Source organism: Amblyomma americanum, chromosome 2, assembly GCF_052857255.1.
Source record: "Amblyomma americanum isolate KBUSLIRL-KWMA chromosome 2, ASM5285725v1, whole genome shotgun sequence".
NCBI classification, from domain to species: domain Eukaryota; kingdom Metazoa; phylum Arthropoda; class Arachnida; order Ixodida; family Ixodidae; genus Amblyomma; species Amblyomma americanum.
Window position 1 is genome coordinate 147,718,532 of NC_135498.1, and position 18,654 is coordinate 147,737,185.

Below are 18,654 nucleotides of genomic sequence, written 5' to 3' on the forward strand. Positions count from 1 at the left end.
CCGATCCACGAGCATAACCCGATCAGCTTTTTTGGCGCGGAGAAAACGACAGGAACGTCGAACACTGTGCGCCACTCGGTGTAGATAGGGGACCACTTGTGGTCTTCTTGATCCCGGCTTAGGAAGAAATTTTTTCTTCTTGCCTTTCATTTTTTGAAGGAGGGTCTCTGCTACGCTGCAAACGACAGAACACGGGAAGTCAGCCATTTGAAGACTTTCGATCTGATGGTTGAAGCTAGCTTCAGCCATGTGAGCACAGGACTTAAGCAATGCAGACTCAAGGCAAAGAGAAGCGATAGCCCTTTTTACTGTCTTTGAGTGCGCTGATGCGTCCGGAAGCAGTTCCTTTTTTGCTCGGGAGGAATACATCCAGCACACTCGCCCATCTGAAATCTTGATATTACTATCTAAAAACTGCACGCTGTTGTTGTCTGGTAGTTCGTGAGTAAAAGCCAGTCCTTTTCCTTGTTGTGTAAACGCGGATAAGATTCTTTCCAGTGTGCTGGGGAGCGTCAATGCAGAGTTAGTGGTTTTTAGTATAACCAAGAAGTCATCCACGTATCTAAAAATTCGCAGGACTGGGCCACTGTCAAGGGAAGAAGCTAAATCACGGTCAATAGTAGATAAAAATATATTACACAACGCTGGGGCAACACAGGAGCCGATGCAAATGCCTCTTCTCTACAAGTACATTTCTGTTTCAAAGGAAACAAACGTATACCTAAGGTAAAATTCTAGTAGTGATAAAAAGTTGTCGACACTAAGTTCAGCTGAGTTCTGAAATGCAATGGCCCCATTATACTCAATAAACTCCCGTACGGATTTGAAGAGGTCGCTATGTGGAACTGAATAGAATAAATCTTCAACGTCCACAGAAAACATGTAACCGATAGAGGACTGGTCTTTTAAAAAAGCTGTCACATCTGTAGAATTCTTGGTGGTGAAGGGATCGTCCACTTCCAGTCCTTTCAAATGCTTCAGAAGAAACTGGCTCACCTTTTGCTGCCAAGAGTCCCTCTCACTAACAATGGATCTGAATGGCATGTCTGGTTTATGGGTTTTCACCGTAAAAAACACATCAAGAGACCCTTTCTCGCAATCGCTGATTCTCTTGGCCAGCCTGCAAAGCTGCAGCTCATTGCACAACGAGATGGCTTTCGTTTTCACTCTACAGGCACTCTTCTTCACCTGAACAAAGTTCTTCAATATGACCTGCGTCGCCTTTTCTTTGAAAATGCTAGCTGGAACCACCGCAAAACCGCCTTCTTTGTCCGCTTGAAGAAGTCCTAGGTCATTATCCCTGAAGAACGACACGACGTGTTGCGTGCTCTCCTTCGGGTAAAGGTGCTTTTTCCGGGATATCCTCAGCATTCCGTCAACACCATCCAAAAGGCATCTTTCCCGGTCCTCACCAGACAGTAAAAAAGGGCTATCGCTTCTCTTTGCCTCGAGTCTGCATTGCTTAAGTCCTGTGCTCACATGGCTGAAGCTAGCTTCAACCATCAGATCGAAAGTCTTCAAATGGCTGGCTTCCCGTGTTCTGTCGTTTGCAGCGTAGCAGAGACCCTCCTTCAAAAAATGAAAGGCAAAAAGAAAAAATTCCTTGCTAAGCCGGGATCAAGAAGATTACAAGTGGTCACCTATATACACCGAGTGGCGCACAGTTTGAAGAAGGTTGCTGGCCGGTTCGACGTTCCTGTCGTTTTCTCCACGCCAAAAAAGCTGAGCGGGTTATGCTCGAGGATCGGCCAGAAGAAAGCCCTGTGTGAAAAGAGGCACGGCAAGCAATTCGTATCCTGTGCTGTCGGAGTGGTTTATGAAATCCCACTGACGTGTGGAAGGGTCTATATAGGCCAGACGGTTCGCTGCATTAACGGCAGGGCACGGGAGCATGAGAAAACGTTAGAAAGCGGAGGCGGGTCAAATTTGCCTCCCCATTGTAGAGACACCTAGTGTAAGCCGGTGCTTAACGGAATAAGGATTCTGGGCAGAAGTCGTGATCAGGTGGCGCGTGAAATACTTGAGGCCTCTATGATAAAAAAAGAAATGAAGCACATGTGTGAGTGACGCCTCGGTTTTCCTCCGTAGAAATGAAGTTTCCTTCCTAGACAGTTTTTTGTGACGTCATGTTCTGTGCTACGTTTCAGCCTAGCATTTTTAGCGGCCGTCTGCTGTTTGTTTAGGTGGGTTGTTAATTGTTTTATTGGTTTCATCTTTCTTTTTTCTGACTGCTTTTGCTTCATATGTTTGACTGCTTTTGCAACGATTGTTATTGGTTTTTTACTTTTTATATTTTGTTTTTTGGTTTCTGACTGCTTTTGCTTCTCCTGTATGACTCTGCTGTTGCTACGATTGTTTGACACTGCTTTTGGTAAGAGATGGCCCCTTTATTTCGTTTTTTTTAATTCCATTGATCAGAGTTATCTGTTAGTCTAATCTGCAGTATATAGTCTGTTAACCTGATGTAGCGGCTTTTCATACCACGTGCTGGGTTCGAAGTGATAATGGGATGAGTATCATGCTTGAGCGGAACTGTTTAAATATGCCACCTTTCCATAGAATAAACAGTTGGTAGTGTGCGCATGTGGTTTCTCTTTCTTGTAGTCTGTTGACCTGATGTAGCGGCTTTTCATACCACGTGCTGTGTGCGCATGTGGTGTCTCTTTCTTGTATGTGTCCTGATTTGCGCAGCCGTTCATTTCATCTTCCTATTCGGCTTCTTTGGGCCGACAGCAAATTGAGGGCCTTTTCTTTACGCAGTTTGAAGAACAAACCGTGACTTACAAAAAAGTAGGTTCTCAGCAATAATCCAAGTAATTCAACTCAATACACGCATTTTATAGGAAATACACCCTTCAATGAGCACCTTACAGGAGCGAACTTTGGTCTGCGTATGCAGCTCTTTTTACATCCACAAAATTACACCCGTTTCGGTAATATGAATTACTAGCTTTTAATTCCGGGCAGTTGCTCATCGTCGGTGCTAGAGTTTTAGGCATTCCTCTCAGAAACGCACGTGCTCATCTCTGTTCCTTCATATTTTGTGCGGTACGTCGTTCTTTAAAGGCATGCCGAAGATAAACGACTGAGGAAAAAAATAAATCGCGGAGTTTTCACTTCTCCGGCAGATTTTTGCGGCTATAGAGGTTTGGTACTATCTCTAATTTCAGGCTTCTCAAGCACTGCTGTTTGACATCCTTCAATCGAGGCTCATTGAGAATTCGTCTGTATCCGACCAAGAGAAGTTCGTATATTCGGTTGACCTTTTGGTCTCTTCCAGAAAGAAAACAAGAGGAAATGTGCTTGCGAAATATGTTAAATCTGGAATATCTTAAACTCCACAAAATTCAGAATGTTTACGCAACGCCGCGTAAATCACAAAACATACCAGTACGTCAGCGGCCTTGAACTACAGTGCCTCGAAAGCCAGCTCTGCTTTCAGGGTGGAGCCACCGATCTCACCCGGACCATTTTGGGTCCCATGTTCCTGTTTTACTTAATGGGCGCTGTGAAGTGGCGGCCCATTTTTCAATTAAATCTGCGGTGAGAGTGGAGAGTTCTCGATTGTTGGTACTGTAACAAGACAGACTGGAAGCACAGAATATAAAAACATGTATTGCAGTTCATTACTCGAACACAGCATAGTGTTTCACAGCTGATCTTCCGAGAAACACGGTGCCTCCTGAACAGCACCTGCAGTAAATGATTGCAATATATTCCTGCGGAATTTATTGACCCGGATACTCTAAGTTACGCATCTATTTCAACAGTCCAGATTACATATTTCGAACTGCAGCTTAGCCGCTTTTCCCGTACCTCCCGATGTAAACGAAATTTTGGAAAAGGGGATCGTGTCGTTGACGCCAAGACCACGGCATCAATGAAATTCGTCGCGCGTGTTTTCGTACCCGCAAGTCCCAGAAAGTAAAGGAAAGGAAACAAAGACTTTAAGAGTAATCTTAGTTTCGTGAAAGATTCAAACAAAGATAATTTTAAACATTTTTATGCACAGGCTTCAGATATAAACAAATATGCATGCATATTGTCCAATTTATGTTTCCCCGCATCTCACTACTTGGGCACCGTACTGACAGAAGCCACAGTACCCCGTGGACCATGTGGCCATCTGGCCTGACCGATTAGTGGTCTCAAAGTTATGGCTTTGCAATAGTTAATGGAGATTACCTACGTCATTTGCGATTCGCAGATGACATTGGCTTACTAAGTCACTCGGGAGATGAAGTGCAACGCACGATCAATGAGTTAGACAGGCAGCAGAACGGTCGGTCTAAAAATTAATATGCAGAAAACCAAAGCAATGTTCAACACTCTCGCAAGGGAAGAGCAGCTCACAATTGGCAGCGAGGTGCTGGAAGTGGTAAGGGAATATGTCTACTAAGGGCTCGTAGTGAGTGCTGATACTGATCATGAGAGGGAAGCACCTAGAAGAATAAGAATGGGGTGGAGCGCATGCGGTAGGTCCTCTCAGATCATGAATAGAAGTTTACCAATATGTCTCAAAAGAAACGTATTGAACGGCTGTATCTTACTGGTACTAACCTATCGGGCAGCAACATGGAGGCTAACGAAAAGGGTTCAGCTTAATTTAAGGACAACGCAATGGACTAGGGAAAGAGACCGGAAGCGGACGGAGAGGGTGAAAGAACGAACGTTGTTTAATGGAATGCTAGTCGAAGTCTAGAGCAAGAAATGGGCTTGGGCAGGGCATTTAATCCGAAAGCAAGATAACCGCTGGTCCTTAAGGGTAACGGTGTGGATTCCAAGTGAAGGCAATTGGGTAGCATGCGGCGGTAGAAAGTTAGGTGAGCAGATGGTATTAAGTTTGCAGGTATAGGGTGGGAGCTTCTGACAAGGGACTGGGTTAATTGTAGAAACAGGCATTTGTCCTTAAGTGGGCGTAGTCATGCGGGTGATGATGATGATGACGATGTTTAAGAGTGTTTTTTTTATACTTGTTGCTGACAGCAGCGGGAGTGAGAGATACATTTCCGCGGCGAACAACTCTGGAGGCGGAGTACGTGGACGATCGGAGGAAATGGTTTGGAGGAAGCCAAGAGGGCGCCTTTGTTCCTGCGGCTCCCCTATGATAGTTAAGCTTAGCCTGTTTGCAGGCCCCGCACTGGAGTAGCAGTGAGCCGCCTGGGACTGTCGGGGTCTTCGACCGAATTCCGCTCTTACGCTGTTCGAAGGAGTGGGTTCGGTAGCACTTTCTCCGGGGCTCGTACCTATTTTGCGTTCATGGTTTCCACAACTTTCTCTTCGGTGAAAGGGCTTTTGTAGGAACATTCGTGAGCTACGGTGCCGATATATGCTGATCACGCTTGGTGGTGTGAATTTGGATATATTTAAACCGGCCGCTAAATGCTTCTGAACGAGATGATCTTAGCGGCTGATGGCATCTTAGGCGACGAGAATGAATTTTCCACTTGAGAGAGAGAAAAACTTCATTTGGTCCATTAAGGGTTTAGCGTTCGGTCTTCGTCTGCATCGCTGCAGACTCTTAACCTTCAAAGCAGGGTTGGGCCCTAGTCCAGGGCTCCACTGAGTCGTGCTGCTTCGCTTGCGTGCTGCACCATTGCCCTTTGGGCGGCGAGCTCGCAGCCGGCTCTCCCACTGCTCCGCACTCGGGGTTTTGTGTTGGTGGAACGTGTAGTTTCGCTTACACTCCCAGGTTATGTGGTAAAGCGTGGGGTTTGCCCCGCACCACGGGCATGTGTTCCTATACTGTGTAGGATACATCTTGGTAAGTATATGCAGGTTAAAGAATGTTCCCGTTTGCAGCCTCCGCCAACTAGCTCCTTCTTGTTGTGTTAGGCCCTTATGTGGCGGGGAGTATCGAATTCTCCTGCCTCTTTGATAGTTTAAGTATTCTGAAAATCCGATCACAACGGTGAAGTGCTGTCTCAGGGCGTATGGCCGCTCGGTTCGGTACGTGATCTCTCGAGCCAAGCTGTCTGCCCTTTCGTTTCCTTCTATCCCCGTGTGTGCCGGAATTTGAATAATTTGTAGATTGCCGCTTGAATAACTTCTTGCATCGGCGTAAACATATTAGAAATACGCCGCGTCTGGAAATATTTCCTATGTGAGGGAAAGCGGTTGCTTTTTTAAATACCGTTGACGTGTTACCGCGGAACAGGGAAATGAATTCGATAACAGCTGAGAGAAGTAGATTGTTGGTTTTAAGCAAGTGTTTTCTTTCTATAAATAATTGTTGCGTGGTTTTTAAGGCGTATGAAACTTAAGTGATCTATGTAGGGTGTTGATTATGCCGCAGTTGGGGGCATTGGGATAAAAATATGTAGTTCGCAAGAATCATTTCGTCACGTTTCATTCCGAAGCAGTCACCTTTAGTAGTTTCCTCTTTTGTTTTTCATTTGTCGCTTGTAAACAAAAAAATAACGTTTCCTCTAGAAAGTTGACGTAGCAACAATGAATCAGCAAGGCGTAAAAGCATAATTTTTTCAGCATACTTCCTGTTACCCCTGTCTCGAGGGAAACTTAACTATCTCCATAATTTCATTGCTCAACTAAAGCGCCAAGGGAAACAATTGAGAAATACGAGCATTTCGTTCCAGACATATCCTCAGTTACCCATCTTCGCTAAGTGATGCGGAGGACCGTTTAGATGATAAATTTAGCGCCCTTACGTTACGAAAAAAATAATAAGGACGATTACGATTCTCCCTAATACGAAATTTGAGTGACGCTCTGTCAGTGTCTCAGGCTCTGTAGGTCCATTATTTTGCTTTGCTGGGTCGCAGCACGTCTTGCAACGATATTAGTTTGATAGTCGTATAGCTTGATGAAGACTGCGATGTTCAGTGCACTGCGGGGGAGAATGTGTATACTACTTCGATAGCAGTATTAGTGGAAGAAGACGACGGCGTGCAATGAACAGCCCTAAATTGCGTTACAGTTTAGCACTGGCTCTGGCGTTAGCCTAGTGCCCGCGTGCAGTGACCAGAGAAGCGGATCCTATTCGTGGCAATGCTTACTTTTATTTGTTTATTTATTTATTGTTTGGCTCGATTACACTGATGGCGGCGATGCACCTCAACCCGCGAACGGGCGCTTAAGAGCTGCGCTCTAAAAGCGAACTGTCTTGTGAAAAATCGTAACATTCGATTAATGAATGCAGCACAATCCTAATCAATTCGGTGACAAAGATGCTGAAATGACGGATGCGAAGGAAAGCGACATAGCCTCTGAACCTTTTTTTAATGCAGCCAGTGTACTGGGCAACACAACACTCCGTGATTATTTATCGACCGCCGTGCAGACAGAGCAAGTGCGCCACGCATAAAACACGCTGCAAACAGCGAGAACATTACTGCATCGAGCAAAGCAAAAAATATTCACCGCCTTTTTTTAGTTCAGTCATATTATTTCAGTCATCACTACGTCGCATAGAACCACACAATACGCATGCGTTGTACGCAACCGGCGGCTACGACCGAAAGCACCATAGCGAAAGGGAAATGGCGAAGTAGTTTGTTTCAAAGCCTGGCTCTCCCCTCCCTGGAAGCGGAAGCGCGGTCGTAGAGGCGCCCTGCCTGTAACTATCTGTTACAAGTGGACAGAGGCCCTAATTATAGCACCGTTTACACGAGGTACTATGCTCCTGCCCATCTCCGGGCATATAGCAATGCTTCACCTCCTCGCCATTTCAGCTTGCGAACCTTAACCTGCCCTGGCAATTCGAGCCATGGATTTAAAATATGCTACCTAGCCCACATCGTGCGTCCACAAAGGCACCAGGTACTGTGCTCGCTTCTCTCATCGGCATCTTCGAAGCTCTAGCACGGCAGAGCTCCTCGCATGAGTCGCGCCTCCTCCCCTCACTCTCTGACCCCGAGTCTGCAGTGGCAACAACGCCGCCCATCGTCAAAGCGACAAAGCCGTACTACAATTGCACCCCTAGCGAGCGCAGTGGAAACAAGTGCTGAGTCAGACTTGCGCGGGCCTGTGGGACAGACACGTCACTTAGGAAGTAATACATAGAGCTCTTCCCATAAAAGGGCTGTTCCTTTTTAGGGCCTTTATGGGTGGCGTTTGTGCGATGGAGCCAAACTTTTCCTAGTCAGGCTCTTTCAGACGCCTGACGTCAAGTGTGGTGTACGTTGTACAGGATCACGGCTCAGCGCGCACCCGACCAGAGGATAAAGCGGGTATAGACCAGAATACGAAACTTAAGCGCCGACATTTTTAAAGCGCTACGGCGCCATCTGCTAAAGGGAAGCACAACTTTCGGGTTGTAACGCGAACCGCACTGCAGTGGCAGCATACGGAAGCAGCGGCCAAGCAGCACTTTGTAAACGTTGTCCGACACCGTAATTAAAAACATAATTTGCAGTGATTGAGTTGATCATTCTACGACTTTCAGCGATGCCGTTGTGGCCACTTGCCATGTCTTCTACAGGCCAGCACCGGGTCAGATGCCTCCGGCAAGTGCTCGAACTTCGCGAGCGGCTTTTACAAACCACCTGTTAAGCCCGCTAATCGCCGCGAAACCATGAGGCAGGCTTCAATAATGCTGCGAGCATTGCTACAAACAGTTCATCTGCATGCTTGCCCTTAGTGGGATAATGGTGAAATACCTGCACTGATAGCAGCTCTGATATCGTTTTGTCAAAACACTCTCTCCGATCCACCGCGACTGGCTCTTGTTGCGAGCCACGAATTACGAAGGTGCGTAGCCGGGATGTTACGTATACGGGATGTATCCGATAATTCGGCGAACCCTGACGAAGTGCTACCTACCTATATAGCACTGGAGCACTCGAGCTAGAAACGTAACCGAGGGGTTGCAGCGACCAAAATGGGCTCATGGTGGAATTCTCGCTTGACCAAATTCATTCGCATCTATCGGTCATACTCGTAGCCAATGCGCTATTTCAGCGCGACCACATAGATGGCGCTAGCGTGTAAACAAAAATCGAAGAATGCACCTGTACTTGTTTTTCTTGTGTAGCCGATCAGCAGCATTGGCACAGGGTTTAAATCGGTGGGTGTTGTGGTTACTGCGGTGGGTACGGGCTATCAACCAACGTGCGTTCGAGCTTTGCACGAGCCGAAGGCCCCAACTAGCAGTCACCACACGTGCAGTGGGCACAACTGCGGCGCACGCAACCACCGCAGAGAGGAAAGCGGCAGAGTGGCTTGCAGCAAGGAAGCAGTCTTCGAAGTCCACAAAGGAGTCGTTTATTCACGCTGCTTCCCAGCGAAACACACTCTCAGTCGACCCGTCCCGAATGCCCCGAGAGTACCTGCATGTTCTCATACCACGCTAACTAATTTAAAGGTATCACGATGGCCACGCAGTTAAGTCGACCGTTTCAAACACAGTATTTGCTCGAGCTTTCGTACTTGGCTCCAATTTGCAATATATTCTGTACACCGCAGCCATCCAATGTTTGACGCAGGTCGGAGTTTTAAGAGTATCGGAAGATATACATAACGGCTCCACAGCCCCCGTAATCCTTATAAAGTTAAAAATAAAATTCCTATAAGGAGAGTTATGAGTCAGGGAAACGCAATCTCGCCAATGCAATTCGCTGCCTGTTTACAAGCTGTGTTCAGAGGCCTGGATTGGGAACAGATAGTGAAAGGAGTTAAAGGAGAATACTTAAGTAATCTGCTATTTGCTGATGACATTGCCTTGCTAAGTCACTCGGAGTAACTGCAAATCATGATCAATGAGTTAGACAGGTAGAGCAGAACGGTGGGTCTAAAAATTGACATGCAGAAAACAAAAAAAAATGTTCAACAGTCTAGCAAGGAAACAGAAGTTTACAATTGGTAGAGAGGCGCTGGAAATGGCAAGGGAATACGTCTGCTTAGGGCAGGTACTGACCGCAGATCCGGATCACGTGAGTGAAATTATTAGAAAAATAAGAATGAGGTGGAGCGCATTTAGCCGGTTCTCTGATATCATGAATGGCAGTTTACCAATATCCTCCAAGAGAAAAGTACATTACAGCTGCGTTTTACCGGTACTCACCTACGGGGCAGAAATGTGGAGGCTAACGAAACAAATTCAACTGAAATTGAGGACATCGCAGTGAGCTATAGAAAGAAAAATTATAGGTGTAACGTTAAGAGAACGGAAGCGGGCAGAGTGGGTGAGGGAACAAGTGCGGGTTAATGACATCCTAGTCCAAATCAAGAGGAAGAAATGGCCTTGGGCAGGGCATGTGATGCGAAGGCAAGATAACCGATGCTCGTTAAGGGTAGCTGATTAGATACCGTAAGGTTAAGTGGGCGGATGAGATACAGAAGTTTTGCGGGGACAAGGTGGCAGCAGCTGGCACAGGACAATGTTAAATGGAGAGATATGTTTTAGGTTGGGTTTAACGACACATAGGCAGCTAGGGCCATCATGCGCCAGTTGGAGAGATATAGGGGAGGCCTTTGTCCTGCAGTGGACATAGTCCTGATATCTCCGCGGCGGCCGAGCTCTCGACACACGTCGCGCACATCGCGCACTGCGCTTCACAACACAGTTGCTTTTTTTTTCTCCGGCGCTTACTGCATCCGTAGTCAAATCAGTGGTGCCTAGATGACTTATTGTATTCGCAGAAGGATGACAAGGATGTGTTTAAGCACTCTCAGAGGTTACAAAGACCTTTTGTTGTACAAGGCGCAATGAAACTTCGAACCGTTTTCGCTGGCCGGGGAAAAAAGCCGCCTGACACCAGTGTGTTTGATAGCACGCACGAACAGGGCCCGCTGCGAGGGTATAGTATTCTGGTCTATATAGCGCCGGCGCCACCCCTGTGCGTGAACGGCAAAAGCGGCAAAGGTAGGCTTTATCGGGGGTTCTAGGCTCACCCATACCCCTCTGCCCAGCCGCTGCATTGGAGCCCGGTAAGCGCAAGAAGTCATTTGATGCGAAGATCTGTGCCTGCAAGACTGCGCAGCGGGTACAGGCTCGAAAGAGCGAGCGAAAGGCGGCGTAGACGAATGCTTCTGTGACGAGCGAGGCACCACCGGTGCCACCGGTAAAGAAGCACGGGGTGCAACGTGCTACAGGACGACCCATGGATAAGGGTATGCGATGCTTGCGCATTCCTTCGGCCAGTCACGTTAGATGCGCCACAAACTGTCGTTCCAGCGAGATTTCGTGCTCATGAAATCGGCGCTCTATGAGCCCTTGAGTCGATGCTTCCCAATGCCGGATCAGAACGTATTTCAAACATGTGCCATGGAAATAACTGCCTTAGTTTCTGGTATACAATTCGCACTCGGTGTATAGTCCCGAAAGGTCAAGTGTGCGTGGAGGTATTATTTTTAATATATTCTCTCCAATCAGTCTGTTGTCCGCAACCGGTCCTTATGATCGCCTTGCGCATTTCTTTATAATTTGAACTATAATGTTCACGCCTGTATATGGTCTACAAAGCGCGAACTTTTAAATTTTAAGGGTGTATAGCTAGCGCCCTGTATATCGAAATTTACGGTATGCGCGCAACGTCAAAGTGCCGCTCCTGTCCGCGCCCAGTGCTCAGGAGTGGTATGCCCGATCCCCAGCAAATCTCTTCCCGCTCAAAAGCCCTATCACCTGAACGGCATCTGGTCCGCTTTCGCTCACTTCAGGGTGTTACGAAAGACATCGCATACGTATGCGCAGGTTTTTACAAACAGGGTATTGAAACGCGGTCGCATTGAATAGGACAAATTGTCGGGCTAGTTGTTGCTGATCCATTGTTGTTGACAGCGCTTAAAAAACACAGACAGAAGACTGAAAACATGGAATACGACGTCACAGGCGCTGATTCAGCGCCTGTGACGTCGTCTTTCATGTTTTCAGTCTTCTGTGCATGTTTTTTAAGCGCTGTCAACAACAGCGGTAGCATTACTATCAATCATAAGAAAGCATAGTTGAGGGTTCGACGGAAACCCGTCTGGCGAGGAAAATTCAGCATATCTTTTTTAAAAAAACACTCGCCAAAGTCATAAAGGAAAAAAAAACCGTAAGAGAATTGACGTTTCGGCACCACTACGGGTGCCTTGTTCAGAATGGGATGAAAAAGGAGACGGGCTGCTGCTTATGTAGGGAAAACGTTGCGTATCGTGCGGATGTATATCTCAGGTAGATTGCCCTGTGTCCTGTTAATCGCTTGGCTTGTCCTTTGTATGTGAAGGGATTCCTTGAGCAGGCGAGTAGATAATGATTTTTCTTTTTCAAGTATGCGCGCGGAATCCCAGTCAATCAATCAAGTGGCCCGTGTTTTGCTGGTGTTCGGCGAGAGCGTTAGAAGTCACTTTTTTGTTTTTGACGTCACGCTCGTGTTCTTTGAATCGTCTCCTGAAGTCCCCAGTTTCGCCTATATAGGCTGCACCGTATTATTTGCAAGGAATTTTGTAAACTACCCCAGGGTAGCTGGTCTTTTCAAGCGGGTCCTTTACTCGTACCAAATGGTTTCGGAGCTTGCTAGATGGGACATGGGCAACTTGGGTGTCGTATTCAGCCAATATCCGGCATAACGTCTCGCTGACACCAGGGGCATATGGGATGGCTGCACGTGTTTTCTTTTTGGCTGCTCTTGCTTCGGCTTGAGGGGCCGCAGCGTGTCGTTCTTGTGATTGCAGTACTTGACGCGGGCATCCATTCTTTGAAAGCTAATTTCGTATGCGGCGGCCTTCACGAGTTCTTTTGCATGGGCTTTAACAAAGCTTGAAGGCACGATTTTAAAGCGTCGCAGCAACTGAGCGTTTCTGGCCTATTGGGTGCGCAGAATTAAAATTCAGGTACTTCCCTGTGCGGATGGGCTTCCTGTACACGCTCGTCGTGATGCCGTTTGCTGTTCGCTCGATGAGGACGTCGAGGAAAGGGAGGCGCCCATTGCTCTCTTCTTCCATCGTGAACTGAACGCTCTCTTCAAATGAGTTCAGGTGCCGTAGAAATTTTTCCGCATCCTCTCGTCGCATGGCGCAGAAAGAGTCTTCGACGTACCGCCGGAAAAACCTAGGTGGCGGGTCGAACGACGCAAGCGCACGACTCTCTATCGTTTCTAGGGCCAGGTTGGAGCAGACTACGGAAATGGAGGCTCCCATTGCTGTCCCGAAGGTCTGCTTGTACATCGTCTTGTGGAACACAAAGTATGTGTTTGACAAGCAGGAGCCGGCACAAGTCGTCTGTCTCTACGGGCGTACGTTCTGGCAGATACAAGTCGTTCTTCAGGGCATTCCTGCAACACTCGACTGCGAAGCCCACCGGCACGCAGGTAAACATGGACCTCACGTCGAATGACACCATAATGTGATCATCGAAAAAAGTCGCAGTCTTCAGTTTTTAAATGAAATGTGCCGAGTCTTTGACGAGCGTAGGCGTGTTTCCTGCCAAAGGCGCCAGTACCCGGTGGAGGTATCCCGACAACTTGTTCAGTGGTGACCGTGTGAAGTCAACAATCGGGCGAAGTGGTACCTCCTTCTTGTGTACCTTGGGCACCCCGTATATAGCTGGCGCCGAGCCGTTGCGACAAAGTAGGCGATTGTAAAGATAGCCATTATCGTGGGGGACGAAGTTGAAAACATCAGTAAGAAGTTTTTGCAGCTCGGACTCGATTTTCTTTGTAGGGTCTCGCGCCAGCTTGGCGTACGTCGTTGTGTCCTCCAGAAGGGCGTCTATTTTTTGCACATTGTCGGTGCGGTCTAAAACGACAGCGGCGTTACCCTTGTAAGCAGAGAAGATGACGATGTCTTTGTTCTTCTGCAGCCTGGTCAATGCTGTCTGCTCTGCGGGTGTGATAGTGCGAGTCTTGCTTTTAGCAAGCTTAGAAAGAGCTCCAAAGGCCCTTGAGCGCGCTTCGCTTTGTAAGCTGAGGGCGACCTTGCGTATAGCCTCTTCAACAGCGTTGAAGAGGCTATACGTGCCTTCAAGCTTTGTTCAATCCCATGCAAAAGAACTCGTGAAGTCCGCCCCATAAGAAATTAGCTTTCAAAGAACGGATACCCGCGTCCAGTACTGCAATCACAAGAACGACACGCTGCGGCCCCTCAAGCCGAAGCAAGAGCAGCCAAAAAGAAAACACGTGCAGCCATCCCATATGCCCCTGGTGTCAGCGAGACGTTATGCCGGATATTGGCTGACTACGATATCCAAGTTGCCCATGTCCCATCCAGCAAGCTCCGAAACCATTTGGTACGAGTAAAAGGCCCGCTTGAAAAGACCAGCTATCCTGGGGTAGTTTACAAAATTCCTTGCAAAGAATACGGTGCAGCCTATATAGGCGAAACTGGGGACTTCAGGAGACGATTCAAAGAACACCAGCGTGACGTCAAAAACAAAAAAGTGACTTCTAACGCTCTCGCCGAACACCAGCAAAACACGGGCCACTTGATCGATTGACTGGGATTCCGCGCGCATACTTGAAAAAGAAAAATCATTATCTACTCGCCTGCTCAAGGAATCCCTTCACATACAAATGACAAGCCAAGCGATTAGCAGGACACAGGGCAATCTACCCGAGATATACATCCGCACGATACGCAACGTTTTCCCTACATAAGCAGCAGCCCGTCTCGTTTTTCATCCCATTGTAAACAAGGCACCCGTAGTGGTGCCGAAACGTCAATTCTCTTACGGTTTTTTTTCTTTATGACTTTGGCGAGTGCTCGTTTAAAAGGATATGCCATAAGAAAGCACCTTGCGAAAAAGGAGACGAGCAGGAAGAACACTTCGGCATCCCTAAAGAATTCAATTGACCTCAACTATAAAACCTCTTACTTAGAAGTATTTTCATTTCAGGCCCTGGAGTACACAAGAAGGCGAAGGATTTATTTAATGTTATTGTTCAGTTTGTTTTCGCGAAGGCTTTGGCTGGGTTTCCCAGTTCATCAAATCTGAAACTAGCCTCTTGCAAGTATGCCGAGATGCATTTTACTGCATGCCACGAGAAGTGTTCTAACCAAATGGGCAATAGACTAAAAAAAAAAAACGACAAAATTATTTTTCTTGAAATATTCAAAATTTCTTTCCGGCATAATATCTATTCAGATAATACCGAAAATATTTCTTATATCCACCGTCGCATCGAGTAAGCGCAATTACGCATGCTGTTGTTAAACCTGCTGCAGGCGAAGTGACCCGCCAGAATGCCGTGAACTTATCATGCCTGGCGCCACCCCGCGAAGTCTTCGAGCAAGAGGTGAGACGCGATGCAGCGGCTTTCCCGCAGAGCTCTTGTCCACAGAATTCTCTATTTAATATAGAACCTATCATGGGTGTTCCTCTTATTGCAGAGGCTGCTGTTGTATGCGAAGAAAACAGTTTTAATGTAAAAAGGGTCCTCTTTAGTGCAAGTCGTATCGAAGAAGCTGCCCTTATTAATTAGCTTCAAGTATTCAAATAGTCCTCTACGCCACGACCACATTTTGTCCTGACGGCGTGTGATGTTCGAAGAATTCAAACTTCCACTTGCACAATCCACGTGTTGTAGAGCATCATGGTCTTGTTGTAGCGCGAAAGGGACTTGGGCATCTCAATTAATCAATGTTTACTGACACAAGATAGGTACGTGTATGTTTTTATAGAGGTGGGGCCCCTTAACTTGAGCCGAGTTGCGGAAAGGGTCTTTTGATTAGACTTTTTATGTTTTATTTGTCTGGGCGATACATCAGACTAAAACACAAAGATAAATACATAAAAATAAATTTCTATGAACCATCCGAAGCGATAAAAGAAACTACATTTTGGTTACTAAAAAAAATACAATGTTAGTTCTTGCGGTCCTGCAGTAAAATGAAAGCCTGAATTCGTAAGGTGGTGTTATATGAGTGGAAACTTGTTGTTGACGTAAGAATGCTGTAGTGCAGAAGTAAACGTCGGTTATGATATAACCACATGCGATTTACTCCGCCAGTTCAATGCCGTAAATGTGCCTGAAATGTATAATGTTAGGCTGGCTGAAGGATATAAGAAAGACATAAAACAAAATGTGAATTACTTGCGTGACACATCCCACCTTTCGCAAAATGTACAAGTTTACCATAGCAAACACAGCGAACTGTGGCATATTCCAACATGCCGCACAATATATGGTACATATAGCCTAGCAAATACGCTGCCCCGTCTTTTAGATAGGTTTCATGCTGCAAAAGTTGATGTATCGCGAGCATGCCGCAAAGATATACAGGATGTATGTGCTACTTTTTAGATTTCCTCATGCCTACTGCTTCTTTATCTCTTTCGTTCCATAAAGTGTTGACCTGATTCAAATAACCAAAGACCTGTTTTTCTATTAAGTATATATTTTTCTTTTGGTTTCTTGGTTATCATTTTTGTGTGCATTTCATTCCTTATTGTTTTTTCTAATGATGCGCAAACCGTTCTTGCCAACCACTGAATGCATTTTGCGACGTTACTTGTGTATGTATTTGCATGTTGCCTGCTGCCCTGCAATGTAGGGTTCGAGGGGCATGTCAAGTCACAATTTCTGGCTTTTTTTCCCTCGACCCTCACCATGTGTACATGTAAAAATAAATTGAAATTGGAAAAAATTTGAACTTCTTCCATAAATGTGTGGCTACAAAAGAAAATAAGAGTGATCCGTAGTTTCTTCTTGCGCTGGGTGCAGTCAAATTTGTATTGATAATGTTCGCAGTGACTACTTGCTGGTGCTGTTTGTTGTTACGTTTGAATGACAAGCAGCGACATTGTGGATTAGCTTATGAAGTATTATCAATACATGGTACTTAACACAGTCGCACAAAGGCAGTACACTGAGTAAAGAATACGCAAATTTAACTGGCGCTTGCCACTTAAGGAAAAATTATCGGATTGCGCATAAATCTGCTAAAAAGCGGAAATGCGAAAGCCTTCCGTTTTCCTCACCTTCTTGCTCCATTTTTTATTTATTTTTTTTATTTTAGTTTGAAACATTGTTGCTTTTATTTTATATTTTATTTCTTTTTGTTTTCGTTTTTTATTTCTTTATACTAAGTAAGCCTTCTCACGCATTTACATCGTTTTTCATGGAATCGGTCACAAAAAACATGCTTCAAACACAGCAATTATTTTTGAACAATTCAATTTAATTAACTAACGAATTACAGTTCATCACCAAACTTTTCGCATTTCTAGATCTATTCACGCGCTACCTAACAGAACCAAACTTTTGCGCATTTATCTCCACAGAACGACCTAATAGTGCAGAAAAAATTTTCGTGCTCTTTTTGCAGATGCTCTTTAATGATTAATAATGCTTTCGCATTAGTAAGATTGTCCGTAGAGCAGTTTTCGGGCGACTTTTATGGGGGAAAGGGTGCTAAATATGTTAAACCATGAACATTTGTCGGTTTATGGGTTTATGGGGGTTTAACGTCCCAAAGCGACTCAGGCTATGAGGGACGCCCTAGTGAAGGGCTCCGAAAATTTCGACCACCTGGGGTTCTTTTACGTGCACTGACATCGCACAGCGCACGGGCCTCTAGAACTTCGCCTCCATCGAAATTCGACCGCCGCGGCCAGGATCGAACCCGCATCTTTCGGGCCGGCAGCCGAGCGCCATAACCACTCAGCCACCGCGGCGGCCCGTGAACACTTATTGCATTTCGGCATTAATATGCAGGGTGCTTCAAATTACGCAATATGCATTTTTTCTTTAAAAAGCCATGAAAGGCACTTCGGTGCTGTGTCTGTAGCTTGATTTTACGCGAAGGAGGACGTCATTTACCTAACAGAAAGCCGTGAAAAGACTAATAATTACCCTAAATGCCTTATGAACTCTATATTTTTTTTATTTTAGGGCACAACGTTATATTGTGAAATTGTAGGAAGTCAAAATCGAGGGCCAAAACTGCTTTTTAATTTCAGAATTGGCATCACGCTTCGAGATACCGAACGTGACAAAAACGCTTTTTAGATCTCCTAAAGTTGGCTTTCCCACGTTCTTTATTGATAAAATCCGCTTTTCTTGAATCAAATGCAGACGCAGATTATGTTTTTTGGAACATAGATAATTTTGTCGTGATTCCCGTGATGTGCCTAAATGATGTGCTCAAAGAAGTCTGCTTTATTGAGAGTGGGGCACTTTTTTTTAGCGCGCTCACTAAAGCTTTCCTGAACAGGGCAACGACCATTTCACGAATGATCTTGGGGATTTTTCCCTCAAGTGCTTCATCCGTAGTCGCACCGATGCGATACATGAAGTGTATCGCTTAGCCTGAGCAGTGAAGTCAGGGGCCTTACAGGCCTGGCGACTGGTTCGTGCCACTGCTCCTTGAAGGCTCACTTGAGACAAGATCGAGCCATGTTAGCGCTGTAAGCCGGTTTGCAAGGTACTTAAGTCACGTGGCAAAACAAGAGGGAGATCACAGGGAAACTTCACCACCGCGCCTCTGCATATATTATACGCGTAGGCCTTTGAGCGCAACATCGAAAAATTGCTTCCTCTTTGCGCGCAACACCAAACAACATCGAGTTTAGTGCGAATGCGCTAATCTGGAGGTTCAGAGCCCAGCAAAAACTGTCTCTTGCAGCTTGTAAGTCCGAGAAGCGCGAGAGCTCCGTCCCGCGGCACTGGCCGCTCATCGCCGTCTTCTAAGTGGCACTAATCCGGAGGTTCAGAGTCTCGCAAAGTCATCTCTATGGCGCCGTTACGCGAACGCTGAAGAATTGACACAAATTGCAAA

General features: G+C 46.1%; 1 protein-coding gene across 1 annotated transcript in view; it reads left to right on the forward strand.

Moving 5' to 3' along the window:
• Positions 1-18,654, forward strand: part of LOC144120135 (uncharacterized) — an 89,415-nt gene that overhangs the window by 49,507 nt on the left and 21,254 nt on the right. Inside the window, exon 5 of the mRNA XM_077652575.1 lies at positions 15,100-15,170. Within this exon, the coding sequence (XP_077508701.1) occupies positions 15,100-15,170 (71 nt within the window). The remainder of the gene's footprint in view (positions 1-15,099; positions 15,171-18,654) is intronic.